Source organism: Balaenoptera borealis (assembly GCF_965194805.1).
Source record: "Balaenoptera borealis genome assembly, chromosome: 14".
Lineage (NCBI taxonomy): Eukaryota > Metazoa > Chordata > Mammalia > Artiodactyla > Balaenopteridae > Balaenoptera > Balaenoptera borealis.
The window spans coordinates 80,343,106-80,357,150 of record NC_138875.1 but is presented as its reverse complement, the minus strand read 5'-3'; the positions used below and the strand labels follow the sequence as shown (position 1 = coordinate 80,357,150).

General features: G+C 46.1%; 1 protein-coding gene across 15 annotated transcripts in view; it reads left to right on the top strand.

Annotated features, from left to right (window-relative positions):
• The window catches only part of KSR2 (kinase suppressor of ras 2), a gene marked incomplete at its 3' end in the record, with an annotated part of 442,928 nt that overhangs the window by 168,955 nt on the left and 259,928 nt on the right, over positions 1-14,045 (top strand). For all 15 annotated transcript variants that reach the window (XM_082355701.1, XM_082355702.1, XM_082355700.1 and 12 more), the window contains one exon: positions 7,146-7,659. In XM_082355701.1, coding sequence (XP_082211827.1) covers positions 7,146-7,659 — 514 coding nt within the window. The remainder of the gene's footprint in view (positions 1-7,145; positions 7,660-14,045) is intronic.

The window sequence follows — 14,045 nt, the reverse complement described above, 5'->3', positions numbered from 1 at the left end:
AAGCAGGGGTGATTCTGGAATAGTAGCATATATGCATTCTGATGCTGGCACTGAAATTCAGACAAAGTCCAAGCCACACGTTTGCCTGTTTATAAAATATTAATGGGAAGGGACAAAGAAGTCAGACACTTGCCTAGACTTTCTGAAATCACTTTCTCCCTTGAGAATGGCTTTTATTTCTCTTGGTCGCTTATCAGAGAATGTCAAAAGAAAAATCCCTGCACCTTGAAATGTCTTTAATCAATCCTCAGACCTTTCATTTCTTAAAACCTATTCCCTTCTCCCCACCCCATTCAAGACTTGAAATAAAATGATTTTCCAGAAACAGATGACAAGATAGCAAGGGCTACGATTAATAACCCCCAGAGCACCTTGGTGCCACACCTTCCCTATTTAAAATGAAAAATTACCCTCTTGCCTCAGACTTTATTAAAAAGAGGATCAAAAGAGAGAGGGGAAGAGTTGATGTAATATAACCCATCAGTGAAACACTTCTGAAGCGTCGGCAGAGAGAAGTTGAATCCCTGTTAGTTGAGCGGCTGGCAGTTTGGTTAATGAAATGAGGCTTTTTGCTTCTGCATCCCCAAACTTCTGATTTTTAAATGTAAGGGTGAAGGAGAAGAGAATTTGATGGAGAAGGGAATTTGGAAAGAGTAAAGCTTTTCTTCCTCTCTTTTTATCTCTCAGACTTTGAAACTTTAGGACAGCGATCCTTGGGACCAACTCAGTGCTTCCTTGAATCTCATGGAGTTCTGTGTGTGTGTGTGTGTGTGTGTGTGTGTTTGGAGGAACTGTAGACTGTGGGGGGCAGTAGGTCCCAGCTCATCTTCAGATGACGTGTGATAAAGGGGAAGCGTGAAGGTGAAGGTTAATACCAACTATGGGACTTTATAGAACTCATTTATAAAACAGATCAATAACACCTACCTTACAGGGCGGGTAAGACAAGCACTGAATCCCCTAACTGGGCCTGGCAGGGCCCTCCAAATGCTAACTTTTCTATCATAACTCCGCAGTCTGTATTCAGTAAATGTCATTGACTCCTGGTTGAAGGCTCTGTTAGTCTCCTTGATCTGCTGTAACAAAACCACCACAAACTAGATGGCTTGAAACAGCAGAAATGTATTCTCTCCCAGTTCTGGGGGTCTTGAAGTCTAAAATCAAGGTGCTGGTGGAGAAGAATCAAGGAGAAGGCTGTAGGGGAGAATCTGTCCCATGCCCCTCTCTCCCAGCTTCTGGTGGCTGGGGGCGGTCCTTGGCTTGTAGCTGCGTCACTGCAATCTCTGCCTCTGTCTTCCCATGGCCTCCTCCTCTGTGTGTCCTTTCCTCTTCTTAAGGACACCAGTCATTGGGTTTAGGGTACGCCCTAATCCACTCTTCCCTCATCTTAACTTGATTACATCTGCAGAGACCCTATCTGCAAATAAGGTCACATTCACCGGCACTGGGGGTTAGGGCTAGCAGGAGCCCGTGGCAAATGGACCCCATCCCTTGGGCTCTGGTTTGTAAGCCACAGGATCAGGGGTGCGCCAGCACGTCCGCTGGTATGAACAGGGGCTGGGGTGTAACAGTGATATGATGGAAAGAACCTTGCCCTCCAGCCCTAACCCGCTTCTCAGCATTTTCCCGCTGGGAGAGCCAGCCCTTCCCTTGGCATAAGCAGGGGTTTGGGGCCCAAGCCTTGTGGATATAACAGTACGGCCAAGCAGGAACTTGGCCTCCATGCCATCATCATTTATGGTTGTGGGGGTGCCAGCCCCTCCTTGGGCATGACTGTGGGGCTGGGGTCCAGGCCTGGAGCTTACAGCTGCATGATGGTAGACCAGAGCTTCCCCCTTGCTTATTACTGGGTTTGGTGGCCTTGAGCCCTGGGCTGTGTCAGGTTTCCAGGAGCTCTGCAGGAGGCCATTGCAGGGGATCAGTCACCATCCCCTTCCACTTGGCAGAGCAAATCCCTGGACGGTCCACCTTTGCCCTTCTTTCCAGCCTCAGCTTGGATGTCTTCCTCCTCCGGAATATCTCCAGCCACACTGAACTGCTTGCAGTTCTCCAGACTTGCCACGTTCTGCCGTCTCCTGGCCCTCGGCCCTGCTGTTCCCTCTGTCCGCATCCTTCCTCCTACACCCTCCACTCTGCCCCTTTCCTAGGATGTTCTCCTTCATCCTCAAGATCTGGGCTGAGGTGTCCTCTCCTCCGGGATGCCTTTCCCCACCCCTCCCCAGAAAGCTGGCTTCCTCCCCTCTGCTCTCGCTCACCTGCACTTTCTCTAACATTGGATTCCCGGTTCCACATTGTGAGTACTTACATTTATTTAATCGAGGTGAAACTCACAGAACATACAATTAACCATTTAAAAGTGAACGATTCCACAGCATTTAGTGCATTCACAACGTTGTGCAACCATCACCTCTATCAAGTTCCAAAACATTTTTATCACCCGAAAAGGAAACTCTGTACCCATTAAGCAGTTGCTCCCCATTCCTTCTTCCCCCCACCCCAGCCCCTGGCAACCACTAATCTGATTTCTGTCTTTATGGATTTGCCTATTCTGGGCATTTCATATAAATGGAATCATACACTATGTGACATTTCATGTTTGGCTAATTCCACTTGACATCGTGTTTTTGAGGTTCATCCAAATTGTAGCCTGTATCAGTAGTTCATTCTTTTTGATGGTGGAATCATATTCCGTTGTATGGACACACCACATTTACTTTATCCATTTGTCAGTCGATGGGCATTTGGGTTGTTTCTACCTTTTGGCTGTTGTGACTAGCATTGCTGTGAACATTCACATACAAACATTTGAGTGCTGCTTTCAATTCCTTTGGGTCTATACCTGGGAGTGCAATTGCAGTGAGTGCTTATTTCATTGTTGATCTTCCCACTAGACTGTGAGCATCTCGAGGACAGGGGAGACAGACGCCCGACCCCAGGGGCTGGTATAGCGAATGCCTGGGGAGCAGACGAGATGAGTCCCAGGCATCCCGAATAGATGTCTCACTCATCCTCAAGCACCCGCCCATTTGTCTGCATCATCGTGTGGTCCAGGCTCTGTGCTGACAGCTCGACTCATTTTATCTCATTAACTTGCTCCTTGCTTCACTCTGATATTTGCTCAAATGCCCACTGTCATGTCCGCATCCTTTTCTGATTGAAGTAGCCCCAATACTCTTTTTTGGTACCCACGTCCAGCTTTCTTTTCCTCCATAGCATTTATTATCACTGACATATTATAGGCATTATATTATATATGACATCTTATAAGTAATGTAATGTTACTTTTTTGTTCATCCCCTTTTCTTCTCTGTTTCCTTACCAAGAACATGAGCTCTGTGAAGACAGGAACTTTCGTCTCTTTTGTTCATTGCTGTATCCCGGTGCCTAGAACAGTGCCTGGTATACGAGAAGAGTGCAAATATTTGTGAAATATACTTGGGTGAATGAATGAATGAATGAGTTTAATCCTCACTGCACCCTCCAAGGGAGCCATGATTATTCATTCTCATTTTACAAACCCCCAGAGTCTCAGAGAGGTCAAGTAACTGGCCCAAGATGACAGAGCTGATCAGCAGTGGAACCAGAGTTCTAAGCTGGATCTCTCTGAGTCGCAGTTGCATATTCTTTTCACTTCACTCAGGGGAGCATGAGCTCTAGCGATAATGCCGAAAGTACTTCCCTGTGGCCTTGGAGTGCGGTATGTGATTAAGAAAACTTAAAAAAATAGATTTACTTTCTTACACATGTTTTACTTAGGCTCATTTGGCAATGTGTTTGTACTTCCTGAGCAAAGACATCAACCCAGAGCTTGCCGGGTGAGTCAAGCTGATCTGGGCTTGATTCTCTGTCTGCCCCCAGCTCTCAGAGCTGTTCAGCCTCTCCGAGCATCACCTTCCGAGAGGTACACAGGGAGGTGACGTCACCTGGTGCCGTGTTCAGCTCTCAGCACCGGCACATACGCTTTAAACGGGAGGTAGCAACGTATCACCATGGTGTTGAGAATTACAGTACAAGCAGCTAACATTTATGGAGGGCCTGCTGTGTGCCAGGTGCTGGGCTCAGCACACTGCTTGTGTTATTGCATTTGATCCTCATAATATTCCCCCGGAGCAGGTCTACTATTGTCCCGTTTCACTGCTGATAAAGCTAAGACTCAGAGAAGTTTGATGAGTGTCCAAGGTCACACAGCCAGGAAGTAGGAGAGCCAGAATTAGGGCCAAGTCATCTGACTCCAGAGCTGGCTCTCTTAGTCCCTGGGCTAATGTGTATGTGTAAATATTTGAGAATCGACACACCATAGTGATGGTGATTTTGGTAGAATGTTCTGGCAAAGTCTGGGAGGAAGGAAAAAGGAGTCTCTTGCCAGAAATAGCCCTTGCTCCAGCTCCTGCTCCCATTTTGCTGATTATAATGGTCCAGGGTCTTTGGTGAATGCAGGTCCCACAGTCCCAGAGGCCCTGTGCCCTCGTTGTTGAGTTGGCCAAGATCCTGGGTTTGAATCCCAGCAGCCAGCTCCCATCTCTGCTGTAACCTTGGAAACATCTTCATCTCTGCACATACATTTCCTTATCTACAAAGTAGAGATCAAAATGGCCCTTTGCACACAGATTTATGAAAATTAAGTAAGATGTGGAACAGTCTCAATATACCAAATGAAGAAAGCAGATGACAAACCATTAAATGAGATCTTATGGCGTTTCTTAAAAAAAAAAAAAAGCACAGCAAACCAGCTGGCAGGCTCCACAGCCAAGCGTTAACAGGCAGGATGGCTAGGCTGTAGAGCAACATTGCCTTTTTCCTTATCCGGATTTTCCAGTTTTTCTATAATGAATATGTAAGAACAAAATGAGTTGTTTTTAATTAAAAAAGGGGCAGTGAGTCAGTGTTCATGAAAGCACTTTGTAAACTGTCAAATGCTCTATAAATTAGCTCTTGTTATGGTCCTTATAGTAATTATTATTGTTATTGCCAGTCGGCCACGAGTTGGAATTTATTTCAACTTGGCCTGTGATGGGAGGGCCCACTTGACTGCCTTCTGCCAGGTCCTGCCACGTGATCCTCTCTCTCTCTCTCTCTTTTTTAAAATAAATTTATTTATTTATTTATTTTTGGCTGCGTTGGGTCTTCGTTGCTGCACACGGGCTTTCTCTAGTTGCAGCGAGCGGGGGTTACTCTTCGTTGTGGTGCGCGGGCTTCTCATTGCGGTGGCTTCTCTTGCTGCGGAGCATGGGCTCTAGAGCGGAGGCTCAGTAGTTGTGGCTCGCAGGCTCTAGCACGCAGGCTCAGTAGGTGTGGCACACGGGCTTCGTTGCTCCGCGGCATGTGGAATCTTCCCGGACCAGGGCTCGAACCCGTGTCCCCTGCATTGGCAGGTGGATTCTTAACCACTGTGCCACCAGGGAAGCCCCGTGGTCCTCTCTTGACACATGCTGACTTCTCTCCATCTGTGCTGCCACCACCCAAGTGGAAGCCAGCATCCTCTCTCACCGGGAGCCCTGTGATACCCTTTAACTGGGTTCTCCTTGTCCAAGCAGCAGCCTCAGTGTCTTTGAGAAATGAACTTCATTAGATTTTTTGGGATTAGTTAAATTTTATCTATCTATCTATCATCTATTATCTATCTGTCTATCTATCATCTATTACCTCTCTCTCTCTCTCTATCTTCCCGTTTTGTTGAGAAATAATTGACATACAGCACTGTGTATGTTTAAGGTGTCTGCATAACGATTTGACTTACATACATGATGAAGTGATGACCACAACAGGTTTAGTGAACGTCCATCATCTCATATAGATACAAAAGAAAAGAAGAAGAAAAAGAACTATTTTTTTCCTTGTGATGAGAACTTTTAGGATTTACTCTCCTAACCACTTCCCTGTGTAACAAATGGCAGTATTAATTATATTAATCATGGGGTACAGCACATCCCTAGTACTTATTTATCTTATAATTGGAAGTTTGTATCTTTTGCCTGCCTTCATCCAGTTTCCCTCCTCAGCACCCCCTGTCTCTGGTAATGACAAATCTGATCTCTTTTTCTATAAGTTTGTTTGTCTTTTGAAATATAATTGACCTACAACACTCTGTTACTTCCTGGTATACAGCATAGTGATTTGAAATTTCTATATATTACAAAACGATCACCACGATAAGTCTAGTTACAGCGTGGGGAATATAGTCAATAATACTGTGATATCTTTGTATGGTGAGAGATGCTAACTAGAGAAATGAACTTTAGATCAAAACCCTCAATGGCCTCCTGTTGAACTTGGTATAAAATCCACATGGGCCTGCAGGTCTGCCCTCACCTGTCCCTTCAGCCTCCTGAGCCAGTTTCCCCATTGTCACCATATATTGCCTTCGAGAAGACACAGGAAAAGGGACCCAGGAAAGTGCCTGCCCTGACTTAGATGGTTTTGGAGCCTGAATGTTTGGTCTCAGTATTTGACCCTTACGTTTTTACATCTCTTAGTGTAGAGGATGTAGGACTGCACGTTGTAGCCTGAGAGTCTGTATGTGTAGACCAAATACGTATTTGCACTCTTAACACAGCAAAACAGGATTTAGTTTTATTTTCTGACTTAGCTTATTTCAGGGCTGAAAACCTCAAGTTGCATTCAGACAGTAGGATTTTTTTTTTAGTGCTCCATTTTTTCTAATAAACTGTTGTAAGACAAGAAAATCTCCTTCCTACCTCTATGCTCTTGTCCTTACCATCCTCCTCCCCTCTCCCCACACCTGCCACGCTCTTTCCTTGGACATTGGAGCTGTGGGCTCCCCAACCCTGGACAGTGGAGGGCAAGGCTGTTGAATGGGGATTATGGTGAGACGGTCAACTGAAGGGTTTCATTCTTTTTCGAGGGGCCAAATGGGTGTGGTTGAATTTATGTAAATATGCATACAGCATATCGTGCATAATTTATGTAAATATGCATACAGCCTACCGTGCATAATGTATGTAAATGTGCACATAGCATACCGTGCATAGTTTATGTAAATGTGCGTACAGAGCACGCTGTAATCAGCACACGCGCGGTGCACGGTGTATACGGTGTAATGCGCGTCTACGGTAATGTGCCTACAGTGTAGTTCACCCGCTTTCTCATGGCTCATCTGTCGTCTCTGCTCCTTTGTCCCAACTCAGGAGGCAACCTTTCCAAACAAGACTGGACCATCCAGTGGCCCACCACGGAGACAGGGAAGGAGAACAACCCCGTGTGCCCCCCGGAGCCGACCCCGTGGATCCGCACCCACCTCTCCCAGAGCCCCAGGGTCCCGTCCAAGTGCGTCCAGCACTACTGTCACGCCAGCCCCAGCCCGGGGGCCCCCGTGTACACCCACGTGGACAGGCTCACGGTGGACGCCTACCCGGGCCTGTGCCCGCCCCTGCCACTGGAGTCGGGCCACCGGTCCCTGCCTCCGTCGCCCCGGCAGCGGCACACGGTCCGCACCCCGCCGCGCACCCCCAACATCGTCACCACCGTGACCCCGCCCGGCACGCCACCCGTGAGGAGGAAGAACAAGCTGAAGCCCCCGGGGACCCCGCCGCCCTCCTCCCGGAAGCTGATCCACCTGATACCGGGGTTCACGGCCCTGCATCGGAGCAAGTCCCACGAGTTCCAGCTGGGTCACCGCGTAGACGAGGCCCACACGCCCAAGTGAGTGCATCTGGTGGGTTCCCGGGGGCAGCTGAGCCTCCCGGTCAGGGAAGCTGCAAATCTACTTGTATTTCCCTCCTCCAGTTGGATGAAAGGTGGATTTTCCCTAATGGCTGGTCCGGAATTTCCCAGAAACGACCCCTTTTAATACTATTAATGCTGTAAAGTAGGGGTCGGAAAACTATAGCCCAGGAGCCAAATCTGAATTTATTGCAACGCATCCAGATTCATTCCGTTCTGTTTTGTCTGTGGGTGCGTTCCTGCTACGACGGCCGAGCTGAGTGTGGCCCGAAAAGCCGAAGTCTTTACCGTCTGGCCCTTTACAGGAAAAATTGCCAGTCCCTGCAGAGTCTATCCTAGTGCCGCCCCTAGAAATAGGACGCCAGCTGCATACACGACCTTACGTTTTCTAGTAGCTGCTTTAAAAGAGTAAAAAGAAACAAGTGATATTAACTTTTATGGTATGTCATTTAACCCAATATAGTAAAACATGATCATTTCAGCATAGAATGAGTGTAAAGTATTATTACAGAAATACTTTGCATTCTTTTCTCCACACTGAGTCTTTGAAATCTGGAGGGTATTTCACACCAGTGGCTCATCTCAGTTCGTACCGGCCACCTTCCAGGTGTGGAATGGCCACCTGTGTCAAGTGGCTGCGCTGCTGGATGGTGCTGCTCTGACTGACCCTGTGCCTGGGACTTGCTCTGTGTTTATACCTGAGATACATGCCCAGGTCTGCTGGGGGTGGGAGGGGGCTCGGGGAGCGGATAAGTGGACTGTCAGGGCAAAGGTCGTCCCGCAGAAGCTGCAGGTGGGGCCACAGCCACCCAGGGGATAAAAATCCTGAAAGTTGACATGGGCTGTGCCTGGCTCTGGCTTGGGGGTGGGGTGGGTGGGACTTGCTGCCAGCAGAGGGCGACACGGTGTCTGTGGCTATATGCCGGCTAATGAGAGAAATGGGGCAGCTCCCTCCAGGGCCGCTCAGAGGCTGGCTGTGACCTGGGTCCCTTGCAGGTTTTTGAGGTCTCAGTGTATTAAAAATGGAAGAAATGCTAAACAGGGTCACAGAAGTGAGTAGCACATTTTAAATATTTACCTTTAACAAAATTGCATCTGAGGCATAGAAGATAAAATGGTTATGGATAATCCTATGAGGAGACATGGGGAAGAGTCTAAATTTGGGAACTGTCGTGTGTGAGAGGCGTGGACCCCGGTTCTGGGAGCTCTGAGTTGGGGGAAGCACTGGGGAACAGTTCACTGCATTTCCATTTCAACGATTTAGCCGGTGTTTCGTGAGCTCTCACTACCGTATGCGGGTGAATCTAAGACGTTGATCGTGAGGTACATCCTGTGTGCATCTTAGAACTGATGAAATGTGGTGTGTTCCAGACTCTGGGCTAGTTGGCGGGGGTACAATGGAAAGGAAAAAGACATAGCCCTCGGCCTCGTGAAGACTACACTAATCCAGTAACCACACATAGGTGTTATAATCTTATGTCCAGTATTTACGAACAGTGTTACAGGCTATCAGAAGAAAGTGCAGGATGCTGTCAGAGCTTGTGGAGCTGATTGAGTTTGCACTGGCAGGGAGGTGAGTTGGGGGATTGGGGAGGGTTTGGTCGGCGTGGCTTCTAGAAGAACTGTTTGGACTGAAGGCTAATTAGGGATTAAGATGGTGGAAGGGGTGGGAGGTGTTCCAGGAGGGAACATGACCCATTGGAGGAACTGACGGAAGGCCTCTGTGGCTTAGGGAGCAGGCAGGTGATGCAAGAAGAGACTCCTGGGTTAGGCAGGTGGCAGCACTGTTCACAACAGCCAAAAGGTGAAACAACCCGAGTGTCCATCAGCAGATGAAGGGGTGAACACAGTGTGGTCCATCCGTACAATGAAATATTATTCAGCCATAAAAAGGAATGAAATTCTGACACCTACTACAACATGGATGAACCTTGAAAACGTTATGCTAAGTGAACTAAAAGCCAGACACAAAAGGACAACTATGGTATGATTGAACTGATGTGCAGTGCCTAGAATAGGCAAATTCACAGAGAGAGAAAGTAGAATAGAGGTTGCCAGGGGCTGGAGGAGGGGAATGAGGAGTTAGTGTTTACTGGGTAGAGTTTCAGTTTGGGAAGTGGAAAAGTTCTGGAGATGGATGGTGGCCATGGTGGCACACAATGTGAATGTACTTAATGCCACTGAACTGTACCCTTAAAAATGTTTAAAATGGTAATTTTATATATATTTTACAACAATGATAAAGAAAGAGACAGGAAAGCCAGGCATGGGCACACTTTTTCTGTAAAGGGCCAGATAGTAAATGTTTTAGGCTTCGCGGGTCAGGTGGTCTGTGGCATCTCTGCCATCGTAGCAAAAGCAGCCACAGACAGTAGCTGAATAAGCGGCCGTGATGATGTTCCAATAAAACTTTACTTATAAAAACAGGCGCCTGGCTGCATTTGGCCCACTGGCTGTAGTATGCCCTGGCAGAAGCCCTGGTGTAGGCAGTGATTCTCCCTTCTAAGGCCTTAAAGTGATTTAAGTGGAAGACATGATCAGATCTGATTTTACGAAGGTTACTCAAGCTTCTGTGTGAAATCTGTGTTGGAAACATACCACTTTACCAGACATATTTGGGACATCAGAGACTTAACAGAGGGTTGATGCTTTTCTGATTGGAGTTGGGCTTGATTTTTATGGGTTTTTTAATATAAATTTATTTATATTTTACTTACTTATTTTGGCTGCGTTGGGTCTTTGTTGCTGCGCGCAGGCTTTCTCTAGTTGCGGCGAGCGGGGCCTACTCTTCGTTGTGGTGCGCGGGCTTCTCATTGCGGTGGCTTCTCTAGTTGCGGAGCACAGGCTCTAGGCACGCAGGCTTCAGTAGTTGTGGCGCGTGGGCTCAGTAGCTGTGGCTCATGGGCTCTAGAGCGCGGGCTCAGTAGTTGTGGCACATGGGCTTAGTTGCTCCGCGACATGTGGGATCTTCCTGGACCAGAGCTCGAACCCATGTCCCCTGCATTAGCAGGCGGATTCTTAACCACTGCGCCACCAGGGAAGTCCTTATTTTCATGGTTTTGTGAGGGCCAGAGAGACTGGCTGCTGAGACCTCAGGATGAGGACGTGGGGAGGGGTTGCAGGAAGGCTAGGAATGCAGGTTGCCGCTGTGGAAGGTGGGAGGGACATTTGGTGTCTGCTGGCCATGGTTTCCCCAGACTGTGCATCTCCCTCACTCATCGCTGTGTTGATCACAGAGTGAGGTGGAATTTGACCAGAAGGCAGAACCTGGCTTGACAGACACATGATCTTTTAATCTACAAGCTGGGGGCGAAGTGAGGCAGGCTGCCCTTTGCCTGTTTGTTTTTTGCCCCAGCATTATTGAGATGTAGTTGACAAATAACACCGTGTAAGTTCAAGGTGTGCAATGTGATGACTTAGTACACACACGTATTATGAAATGATTACCACAATAAGGTTAGTTAGCACATCCATCACCTCGCATAATTACCTTTTTTTTGTGGTGAGAACAGTTAAGATTTGCTCTCTTAGCAACTTTCAAATGCTAACAATATAATATTGTTAAACAGTCAACATATTGTACGTTAGATTCCCCAGAACCTATCCTTGTAACTGGAAGTTTGTACCCTTTGAACAGCATCTCCCCATTTCTCCCACCCCCTAGTCCCTGGCAACCACCATTCTACTCTCTGTTTATATGAATTCAATGTTTTTAGATTCCACATATAAGTGAGACCACGCAGTATTCTTCTTTCTCTGTCTGACTTATTTCCCTTAGCATAACGCTCTCAAGTTCCATCCATGTTGTTGCAAATGGCAGGATGTTTTCTTTTCTGTGGTTGAATAATATTCCATTGTGTGTGTGTGTGTGTGTGTGTGTGTGTGTGTGTGTGTGTGTGCCGTATTTTCTTTATCCATTCATCCATCAATGTGCATTTAGGTTGCTCCCCTATCTTGGCTATTGTGAACAATGCTGCAATGAACATGGGGGTGCAGATATCTCTTTGAGATGATAATTTCATCCTCTTTGGATATATACCCAGTAGTGGGATTGCTGGATCATATGGTAGTTCCATTTTTAAATTTCTGAGGAAACGCCATACTGTTTTCCATAGTGGCTGCACCAATTTATATTCTTTTTTTTTTAATTTTTATTTTTATTTATTTATGGCTGTGTTGGGTCTTCGTTTCTGTGCGAGGGCTTTCTCTAGTTGCAGCAAGTGGGGGCCACTCTTCATCGCGATGCGCGGGCCTCTCACTATCGCGGCCTCTCTTGTTGCGGAGCACAGGCTCCAGACGTGCAGGCTCAGTAATTGTGGCTCACGGGCCTAGTTGCTCCGCGGCATGTGGGATCTTCCCAGACCAGGGCTCGAACCCGTGTCCCCTGCATTGGCAGGCAGATTCTCAACCACTGCGCCACCAGGGAAGCCCCCAATTTATATTCTTATCAACAGTGCCCAAGGGTTCCCTTTTCTCCACATCCTCACCTACGCTTGTTATCTCTTGTCTTTTACATGGTAGCCATTCCAACAGGTGTGAGGTGATATCTCATTGTGGTTTTGATTTGTATTTCCCTGATAATTAGTGATACTGAACACCTTTTCATATACATGTTGCCTTTTGTAAATTTGTAAACCTTCTTTGGAAAAATGTTTATTCAGGTCTTTTGCCCATGTTTTAATTGGATCCTTTTTTTTCTTTTTTTTTTTTCTATTGAGTTAGTTGTAGGAGTTCCTGATGTATTTTGGTTATTAACCCCTTATCAGACATACGGTTTGCAAGTATTTTCTGTCATTCTGTAGACTGCCTTTTCATTTTTTGACTGTTTCTTTTGCTATGCAGAAGCTTTTTAGTTTGATATAGTCCCACTTATTTATTTTTCCTTTGCTTTTGGTGTCATACCCAAAAAATCATTGCCAAGACCAGTGTCAAGGAGCTTATTTTTTTGGTCTATTTTTTAAATTGAAATATAGTTGTTGTATAATAGTATATAAGTTACAGGTGTACAATATAATGATTCACAATTCTTAACGGTTATACTCCACTTATAGTTATTAGAAAATGTTAGCTATATGCCCCATATATTGTACAATATATCCTTGTAGTTTATTTTATACCTAGTAGTTTGTACCTCTTACTGCTGCACCCCTATGTTGCCCCTCCCCCTTCCCTCTCCCCACTGGTGACCACTAGTTTGTTTTCTTTTCTTTTTTTTTTTTTTTTTAAATCACCTGGTAGAGGTTTTTTTTTTTTTTTAAGTTTTAATTTATTGATTGATTGATTGCTTGATTGCTATGTTGGGTCTTCGTTTCTGTGCTAGGGCTTTCTCTAGTTGCGGCAAGCGGGGGCCACTCTTCATCGTGGTGCGCGGGCCTCTCATTATCGTGGCCTCTCTTGTTGCGGAGCACAGGCTCCAGATGCGCAGGCTCAGTAGTTGTGGCTCACGGGTCTAGTTGCTCCGCGGCATGTGGGATCTTCCCAGACCAGGGCGCAAACCCGTGTCCCCTGCATTAGCAGGCAGATTCTCAACCACTGTGCCACCAGGGAAGCCCCCACTAGTTTGTTTTCTGTATCTGTGAGTCTGCTTCTTTTTTGTTATATCCACTAGTTTGTTGTATTTTTTACATTCCATTCCACATGTAAGTGATATCATACAGTATTTGTTTTTTCTCTGACTTATTTCACTTAGCGTAATGCCCTCCAAGTCCATCCGTGTTGCTGCAAATGGCAAAATTATGTTCTTTTTTATGGTTGAGTAGTATTCCATTGTATATATGTACCACATCTTCTTCATCCAGTCATCTGTTGATGGACACTTAGGTTGCTTCCATATCTGGGCAGTTGTAGATAATGCTGCTGTGAACATTGGGGTGCGTGTATCTTTTTGAATTCATGTTTTTGGTTTTTTGGGATATATACCCAGGAGTAGAATTGCTGGGTGATATGGTAGTTTTATTTTTAGTTTTTTGAGAAACCTCCATATTGTTTCCACAGTGGCTGCATGAATTTACATTCCCACCAACAGTGTACAAGGGTTCCCTTTTCTCAAGGAGCTTATTTTAGTGGGCTGTGACCAGCATTAAAAAATATGAAATAGACTGTCCTAGACTAGATTATATTGGAATGCATTGCATGTAGTGAGGCTAAGTGTTAGTATTGTTTTGTGAAACTTGTGTCAGATATACAGTCATCCCTCGGTATCCACAGGGGATTGGTTCCAGGACCCACCAAGGACACCAAAATCCACATATCTCAAGTCCCATTGTTGGCCTTCCATATCTGCAGTTCCAACCACAGATCATGTATGACTTATTGAAAAAAAAAAATTCATGTATAAGTGGACCCACACAGTTCAAACCCACGTT